Source organism: Apaloderma vittatum, unplaced genomic scaffold (genome assembly GCF_000703405.1).
Source record: "Apaloderma vittatum isolate BGI_N311 unplaced genomic scaffold, ASM70340v1 scaffold22941, whole genome shotgun sequence".
NCBI lineage: Eukaryota > Metazoa > Chordata > Aves > Trogoniformes > Trogonidae > Apaloderma > Apaloderma vittatum.
In genome coordinates this window covers 11,033-20,443 of record NW_009701097.1, presented here as the reverse complement: position 1 = coordinate 20,443, position 9,411 = coordinate 11,033, and the positions used below count along the sequence as shown (strand labels likewise).

General features: G+C 52.0%; 1 protein-coding gene across 1 annotated transcript in view; it reads left to right on the top strand.

The window, feature by feature from the left end:
- Window positions 1-9,411, top strand: part of LOC104281133 (protein AF-17-like) — a gene marked incomplete at both ends in the record, with an annotated part of 29,068 nt that overhangs the window by 11,014 nt on the left and 8,643 nt on the right. The window contains 1 exon segment of the mRNA XM_009879032.1: window positions 6,594-6,692. Within this exon segment, the coding sequence (XP_009877334.1) occupies window positions 6,594-6,692 (99 nt within the window).

Genomic DNA, 9,411 nt, shown 5'->3' with positions numbered 1-9,411 from the left:
ATGGCTCGTGGGCTTTGCGAGCGGAGGCCCCTTCCAGGGACGGGAGCGCTTGGCACGGCCACAGCGCGAGTGCAAAAGCAGCTCCTTCCCCTTAGAGAAGGGGGAGTCAGCGCTGAAAGGGGGCCGAGGGGTGCAGAGCTGGGCAGGGTAAGGAAGGCGCTGTCGGGGTGTTGGGGAGCTCACAGGTCTGGGAGCGGGTGCGAGGTGCAGGGGGGAAGCACCGAGTGTGAGGCTCAGCGGGAACAAGAAGCTTTCGGAGGGGTGACCCGAAGAGGGGGTTGAACTGTTAATTCGCACGTGGGTTTTGGAGGATGGGACTAGCGGTGTGTGATCTAATCGCACATGTTTCAGGGGAGCTGGGCTCGCTGCTGGGGCTGCCCTGAAGTAGAACAGCTTTTTCTTGAGCCTGTCCAGCTGTGCAGCCGGCTGGTCCCGTCCTCCCGGAGCCGGAGGCGTTGCAGGGGATCGAGCGCTCAGAGATGGAGCAAAGCCGGGCTGCAGGTGCTCATGGCTCTCCGCTCCCAAAGCAGCTCAGTGCCTGAGAGTTCCCTTCCAGTGCAGGGCTGGGGCTGTTTTTTTGGGCTTTATGGAGCAAAATTGTGGCTGAGTTAATGACGAAGGGAGGGGGGCGCAGGATTGAACCCAGTGGCTTCAGTAAGACAGCAAAGATTTGGCATTTGGACTCCTAAACCCTGCTGTAAAACAGTTCAGCGTTTGTGAAGAGTCTTGTTCTCCGCGGAACAAGGGACAATTGTGATGCGGGACTGCGAGCCAGCGTTGGCATCCCCCTCCTCTTGCAGGCGCAAATGATACCAGCCCAAGCATTTCCTTCTGGGCTTGTCCTGAAAATGGGAAAGTTCCAGGCTTTGGGTTTTTCTCAGAACATACCAGGCCTTAGGAAAACCAGCCCCATTTATTTCTGTGGGGTTGGTATTGCCATGTGTGTGCTCTACCCTGTGGGAGCCTTTGCAGGATTTGTTTGTTTGAAGAAAGAAAGAACGAAAACAATAGCTAAATACCAAGAAAATGCTGGATGACGCACAGGGGTTGAATGAAGTACAGATGTTCTGTCACCTATATTGTCTGCTTGAGATGCATAGAAGAAAATTACCACACTCTGTGGAATGAAATTTGTCACACCAGGAACAGGCAGGAGCACGTGCACCACAACATTTTTAGGCATATACCCCACGGAGGGAGACACTGAGCCGGTGTTATTTTTAGTGAACACCTGGAACCCATAAGCAAAATCAGGGGACTTTTAATTTGGATGTGGGACGCTGTTACGAGAGGAATGGTCCCTGCCCACACAGGGAAGAGAGACATTTGGAGCAAATAAACCCTCCTGGCAGTTGTTCTTCAGGTCAGAGCCAGCTCTCCACACTCATAACACACCTTAACTCCTGAACTGCTTCCCTAGCCAGGGCAGGGGATGACTTTATGGGGACAGACTGTGTCTGTCCTGCCCTCCTTTCTGCCTTCTGCACCAGTTGGGGCAGCACACGAGCCCCCGGTCCGGCGGCGTCCGAGCAGCTGCGCGGCAGAGCCCGTCTCCCGCAGCCGTTGCCTGTCTGTCTCGACCTGATGCCAATGGAGGAAACGAGCCAAGGACCCAGCCTGGCAGATTTAGCACGCTGGAGAAGTTGTTCGGGGCTCAAATCTAAATGCAGTGGGTCTGTGAGGGGCTGTGTGTGTTTGCAGCACACTTGGTGACCCGGGTCTGCTTCTTGGAGTTTTGTGTCCGTGCAGGCACCGAAGGGCAAAGCAGAGATTTTTTTTTTTTTTTCGAGTGCGCTGCTTGCAAGACCAGCACGTTTTTATTTGGGAAGGAGCACTGAGCCTAAATCTCTCTAATCTAGCTATAGTAGCCTTATTTCATTGCATCCTTGACTGGCTTTCCGTGACCCCTTGTCATGTGGGTGTCTAACCACCCCCAGCAAATCCTTCCATTCGCAGGGGCCGCAGCAATGATTTCAGAGCACACAAAGCCGCAATGCCTCGTGTGAAAACTTCCTTGTGCTCAGACGGGTGATCTAGGCAAGCCCACGAAATCCCTGATGCAAACCAGGTTGCCGGCAATGGCTTAGTGTCCCTCTGCCCGGTTCTCCCTTCCTCCTCGCTGCGGCTGCCACGGCTGCAGCCCAGAGCCAGACCTCCTCCTCCTCCTCCTCCTCTTCTCCTCCGGGTGTGGGAGTTCAGAGAGCCTGGGAAAGAGGGAGGGAGCAGCAGAGCCCACTTGGCTCTTCCCAGCTCTTCCCTCCCTCCTTCCCCTGCCCCATCTCCTTCTCATGGTCCAATTGCCAGCAGATTAGAAGAGGGGGGCTCAGGCAAGGGAAGACGAGCTGGGCACAACCTTTTTTGGCAGCGAACAAGCCTGTTTCGTTCCTCCTGCGCCGGGCAGCTCGAAGGGACATTGTGTCACCAGCACGTCCCCCCCTCCCCTTCCCCGATGCAGCCTCGCTCCCCCCGTGCCCGCATGCCAAGCCCCAGCTGCTCGGTCCCGCATGGGGAGAGTTTGTTCTCCATGAGGTTTGTTGCTGGGGGCAGGTTCACGTTGCAGAGCGTGGCTCGCCTGGCCGCGGGGAGCGGCTGCAAGGTAGGGCTTGGCTTTTGCTTGCGAAGATGGGATGGGGGGTGTTGGAAGGTTTCCTGCTCTCCCTCCTCCTCCTCTTCCTCTGACTCCTGCTTCAAGACACAGCCCGGCAGGTCTCTGTTGTGATATCTGTGAGTTTTCCTGGAAGGAGGAGAGAGCTTGTGTGTCCGAGGAGACGAAGCACCCGACACAGAAGAGACAGGTGAGGAGGGGACGGTGGCAAAGGACCGAGCGTTGCTTTCCCCTTCTCCCCTTGCCCTCCCCTCGCCTTGGGCCCTGTGGCTTTTGGAGGAAGCATTTGGAGCCTTCTGGTTCCTGAAGAGAACCCACACATTTTTAAATCACTGGTGCAAACAGGGAAACACCCCGGGTTGTTTGAGGGCAAGGTGTAGCCAGGAGGGACGGAGCGCCCTGACCCATAACCAGAGCCTTGATCTGGGGGGGGCAGCCCAGCCCGTCTGTGAAATGACTGTGGGTTAACAGAATTAATCATCCTGCCCATTGAATGCATTTCTCCAGTAATATTGAAGGTGTCAGATCCTTTTTGAGTACCTAAAAGTATTTTGGGAGTGACTGGAGGGTGCGAGATGGGTGCTGCTGGATGTGCGAAGGCAGCGGGCACCGGGGCTGTGCAAAGCTCTGCAGCCCCGAGAGCTCCTGGATGCCTGGTCCTCTGGGTTTCAGCTCTCCCTGAGGAGAAGTGACACCGAAAGCCTGGAGAGGAGGTGATGGGCGAGGGGGAGAAGCACCGCGGAGGGGCGAGGTGTGCCCAGGGGCTGCGCGTGGGGACATGCAGCAGAAGCGGCGTTGAGCTCTGTGGTGGTTCTGGTTTCAGCGCCGTCCTTTGAGCCGAGCACGAAGACTGGTCTCTGCGGGACAGATTTCTCAATAGTTGGAGCGCAGTTGCTCAGCACATGTCGTCGGGGCCAGATCTTCAAAAGAGCTTCAGTACCCAGCGTTTATTTTTTTGGGAAACCTGAGCGTTTATTCAAGCGTCTGAAGGGGAGCCGAGACGTTCCAGAAATCTGGTCCCTATTGTGCAGGCTGGGTTCTTGCTGAACATGTACATATGTACGCACTCCTACGTGTAACCAGAGGGCTGCTCAGTTTGCCATTGTAGGCTTGGTTAGCCGTTATAGGCTCAGTTTTAGGCTCAGTTATAGGCTTAGTTTGCCATTGTAGGCTCAGTTATAGGCTCAGCTAGCTATTGTAGACTCAGTTTGCCATTGTAGGCTCGGTTAGCTGTTGTAGGCTCGGCGCTGCTGAAGCCGAAGGAGATTTTTTTCAGGCAGGAGACACCCAGGATTTTGAAGCTGGAGGATGCGACTTTGGTGGTTGCCATCAGAATGACGTTGAGGGAGATTTCATGGTTCACCATGGTGACAGTCAAGACGTTTCTGCCTTTCCCCACATGTGCGTGGAGGTTCACTGTCATTAGCCAAAATGGCCTGGCTCTGCCTTGTTTCATCTTGACCATGAAACATGAAATTAAATCATTACAGTGCTGTCTTGCTGGCGTTTGCAGTGCTGTATCTTCTTCCCTCCTGTTGCAACTTCGTGATTGTAATGCATGTAGAATTCTGAGACTGAGAGAATAAGCATTGCAGTACTCGGAAAGTTTAAGGACCAGGGGTTGTGCAGTTATTTGGCAAAATGTTTTGTAATGAGGTGTCTGGCTCCTGGTTTCCATTTCTGGTTTCCATGACTGGCACTGGCAGCAAGTAGGTGAGCATGTGTCTGAGTGGGGATCTCTGCCTTTTCTTTCTGAATTTTTTTGATGACTTCCTGTGAAATATCAGCAAGTTCTCTCATCCCAACGTGCCCTGGTTTCCCCGTTTGTAAAATGAGATGCAGATATTAGAAAACCTCGCCTCAGCTCGTTGAAACTCTCCGCTGTGTGCCGTTAAGCGAGTGCAAATCGTCGCTGCTGCTGCAACAATGGACACCGATGTGCACATGGTCTGTGACAAGCTGCTTAACTAACTGGGCCAGTGTTTCCCCATCTTCCCGTCCTGGAAGACCCACGAGGCTTAGACTTGATGGCACCAGAAGCCCCCAAGTGTTTAAAACATTATGAGATTTAGTAAAGATGTAATTTTAATTTGCCTTTCGGCACTTAACTGGGTAGACGTTGCATTTTCAAGCTTTCCTTGCTCACCGCCAAAGCTGGAAATGTGTATTAAAAGAGAAGGGGGGAGAAAAAAGAAAACAGAGATTGTTGTGCAGCACTGCAGCTCTAGGAACTAAGGCTTTAACACACGTGCCAAACACCGGGAGTCCTGTGCTGCAGTGATGGGTGTTGGCGGTGTTGGTTGGGCACTCGGCGAGCTGGAGAAGGTTCTAGGCTGGATTTGCCTCCTTTTTGCACCAGCTCATCCCAGTGGAAGTGTCTGTGGCGTGGTGGCAGGGTCACTGGGGTCTCTTTTGCAAGTGCAGGGAGAATCCAGGCAAACCTACACCTGGAAGGTGCTGACTTGTGGACCACTTCCATTTCGCTCCATGCCTGCCTCCTCCAACCTTTTCCTCCTGCCTTGTCCCTCCTCCTGCTCCTCCTTTTTTTCCCCATTTGGTGTATTGTTTCCTAAGCTACTTAGTCTACTCTATTCTCCCCGAAAACACACAGTGGAGTTCACATATTTGCTGCAGTCACATCTTCCCCTGACAGCATCCCAGCTTTGGCATCTGTTGGCAGCCTCAGCCTCGGGGCTCTGCCTACACGAGGAAGCAGTCAGCATCTTTTTGAAGAGTCAGAGGGTTTTGGTGTGACTGTTCCGTTCTGAGCACGCCTCACAGTTCAAACTGAGGGCTTCAGCTTCTGGAATGAAATGCCCGCGCGAGGGAGTTGTACCAGAGTAGGCGTGCTTTCCCACAAAAAAGAGGTCTCGGGGACAGGAGGGTGGATTTTTCTAAGCCCTTCATCTCATGCAGGTGTTTATCTGAGAGCAGCTCTCTTGGTCCACGCACCAGTGACCGCCCTGGGAAGTTTGGAACACAGCACAAAAGCTGCTGCAGCTTCAGTAAAGGCCACATTTTTAGCTGATATCAGTAAAAAGAAAAAGCTCTGGCAATCAGCTGAGTGTGTTCCCATGGGAGCGTGCAGCTGAGGAGCACGGGGAGGAGGCTGGAGTGCATGATGGAGCATGATCTTCTATCCATCCATCCTGTGTCCCAGCTGGCCCACTGACTTGAGGTCACACAGGCCTACTTTTTCAGTCTTTTCACTGAAAATGTCTGAGTTTCATCATAAACATGCACATAACCTCTTTGGTTACAGTCCATTCCCCAGGAGAATATAAAATCAGGGCACGACTCGGTGTGTGTCAGATCGTGACTTTTCCTCGGTTTGCAATTTGAAGAATTCCATGTTTCTGGGGATTTAATGAGAGGAAAAAAACCAAACCAAAACAAACAGGGTGAAGAAATCAAACTGAATTGTCTGTCTTGTGTTAGCAGAGATGGGCTCAGACCAGCTGTTTGTTGGGAGGGGAGATGTGGGGCATCTCTAGGTTAGGTTCAAGCCGAGGTTCTGAGGTCTCTGCTGACTGAACTCTTTGCCTGTGCACATGCAACAGGCACTAAAATCAAGGTTCTCCGATGGGCTCTGCAGGAAAACCCTTGAAGAAGGTAGAGGGCAAGGGTAAGGGGGGCACAGCCTCCCTTTGGGGAAATAGCAAGAGGAGAGCTCAGATTTCCTGAAAACAGCCAGAGCTTGTTAAGTCCTTCCCTATCATTTTACCATAAACTGATCTGGGGCTTCTGTTGATATTCTGCACTCCAGATGTTGGCTGCAGCTGGGGCAGAGATAGTGGGATGCTCCTAACCAGAAGCTGGGGCATGGGGGGAAGGGATATTGGGCTCGTGTGGATGGGTGGAGAAGGAAAGAGGAATATGAATGTATGGTTGTAAATCCACCCGTACACACCCTGCTTTCTTCTCCCTTATGACTGCTATTCTCAGCAGAGAAGTCAGCCTTCCAGTACTCTCTGATTTCTTTTTGCAGAGTCGGAAGGACAAAGAAAGACCTAAACAGAAGCACAAAAAACGGCCGGAGTCTCCCACCAGCCTTACCCCATCCTCGGTGCCCGTCGCTGCAGAGAAGGTACCAAACGCGCTGGAATGCAGAGCGGGGAGGGAGGGGGAGAACATCGACACTGGCTTTGCTCCAAAGGACAGGGCAGAGGAGCAGGGAAAGGGCTTTTGTCCATTCGTTTCGAGTCTCGCGTTCTCGCTCTCTCCCTACCTCGATGGCCCACCTTGGGAATTAACACAGCAGCTGCCGTGATTTCTGTCAGCGCTGACAACACAATCATGGAGCTAAACTCCCCGAGTGATTGAGCTGGAAGTGCCAGCCTGTTCCACAGCAGATGTTCACACTGGAAGCTCTCACGGAATAGATAAATATCCATCCTTTGACCTGTTCTGCTGCCGCGTTGTAAACAGCTCAGGCAGGTGGATAAGCAAGGCAAGACTTGTGGGAGGAGGTGTTACCCATTATTAGACAAATTGATGTAGTCGAGGAAGAAAAAAAACCCCACCAGACAATCTTGGAAGCACATAACATCTTCAAAGTGCATAACAGAGGTAGCTTTCCTATGTGAGACAATGGGAGCCCAGCTTCTATTTAGTTCCTCCATTTCAGGAAAATTCAAGCAGAAGGGCACAGTGTGGTGGCATCTTTTGCTCCTGAGGTGTAAAGCAGTGCAGTTCCCTGCTGGGAAGCTGTTGCTTGTGCGGCTTTGTCTCCTCAGTGCCCAGGGCATGTGGGGCACAGCCAGGAGGTCAGCGTATTTTTACTGCTGGCTGCTGAAATTGTGCCGCCGACGCAGACTCTTGCACCTGGCTGTAAATCAGGATAGCCCTGAGCTTTCTGTAATTCGTGCCAGCCCTAAACGCCAATAATGCAGAATAGACACAATGGAACTTGCCTCACGCTTGCATGCAATAAGGTGAAGGCCAAGTCTGCAGTTGTTCAGGGTCAGGGAACAAGGGAGGTCACTCCAGCACCTGGACCTTTGGAGTTTTCCTCTCCTCTCCATAGTAGGAATGTAAATTAATGCAGCTCCTTCGCAGGGCTGTTCTGGTGTAAATCAGAGCAGGGTTAGGACCAAGCTCCTGCTAGAACAAATAAACAACATGTCCCAAGAAGGTGCTTTTGTGCACAGAAGTGCTGCTTGGAAAGGCTTGGGTGTCCTTTACATGGCAGGGGCTGCCTTGTGAAAATGAAAACTCACAGTCTAGCAGTGCCTGCATATGTGAGAAGCGCTGCAGGGGCAGTCTGGAAGAGTGAAAGCTCCTGCCAGTCAGCACAGGGCTGCTTCGGGTTAGGGCTGAAGAGGATTTTCGGTGTTCTGTGGGAAGCGGGGAGTAGATGTAGGTCAGAGCTGAAATGGCAAAGCTGGCCTCATGGTTCCTGGGCTTGGAGAAGCAGAAAGTTCCAGTGGGAGTGGAGGAGCAGCCTCCGAGCTGCGTTTGCTCTTGATTTACCTGAGCCCATGTTAGGGCAGCTCAGCTCTGGCTTTTGGGAAGAGCAGATTCGCTCAGTTAACAGAGCTGTCAGGAACTGATGGCCTAAGAAGATTATTTTCAAGCTGAACCGAAATTCAAAACCTCACTCTTGGCCAGATAGAGTGGTTGTTAGACAATTGCCCACTGTCTCCTCCGAAGCCCTGCCAGAGCTTTATAAATAAGGAGGAAGGGTGCAATTCAGTTTTACGGGCAGCTTTCAACTCTTTGTAAGCCACAATTCAGGAGATCCTAATTACTGTAGCTGTACTTGAGTGACAGGGTTTTAGTGTTTCCCTAGGGAGTTATTATTAATCCTCAAAACAGAGAGTGCATTTCTCTTGCTTGTCTTTGTGCATAGATCCCAAAGCATTGTCCAAACTGTTACTGAAGGTACTCACTCCAGATCGAGTGTGAGAGCTGCTCAGCAGCCTGCCACAGTGGTATATTCCATTTCCCTGCTCCCTCAGGCAGCCTGGCCTCGGGGTTCACATTTTGCTTTCAGTTTGCCATTCAGATTTATGCTTCAGTTCCAGTTTTCACCTAATACATCGTCCACCTTGTGCTCCCCTCTTGAACCGTTTAGTTATGAGGAAGATCCTCTGATGTGGTTTCCATCTTCCTCTTGAAATCAGTTGTGCTAGACCTCTGGCTTCTGCCAGATTTTTCAACATCTCGCTGAGTGCTTCCCTGCATCTTCTAGGAATGTAAATACCATTTATATCTGACTCTTGGACTCCACCAAGCCTCTGTGTCCTGGCAGTGCAGTGACAAGCTCTGGTTTGGTGGATGAAGGTGCTGAAAACACAGCGGTGGCCTCAGCTCTCATCTACACCGGAAAGCGAAACTAGGGTGTGAATTCACAGCATGCAAAAGACTCTTCGTAACACCTCTTCTGAGCTCTCCTCCTGCCTCTGAAAAGTCTCTTTGGGCAATGGGGATTTTCATCGCTCTCCAGAGAGCAGGCAGAGCAGCTGACCTGCTGGAAATCCCTTCTGGGGATGGATTTGGAGGTGGAAGAGGATGCAGAGAGTGGGTTTGTGCTCTCATGCATTGGCATGCCCGCTACTTGGAGCTCCTACAGGCTTTTTGGGGAGTGGGAAGGAGGCAGAAGACATCCCTTCTGGGTAACAGTTGCTGGTTATTTCATGTGGTCTATCCAAAAGCGCCAAAATGCTGCCAACTAGAAACGCTTTGGAACAGCCAGTTGGAAAGGTGGCGTTCCTGGAGCAGGCTTGAGAGATTCAGGAGGCGGTTTCTGTGCTCAGGATCTCTCCGTGTAGCTGCCGCGTGGTTTTGGGATGGGGTTTGTGAGA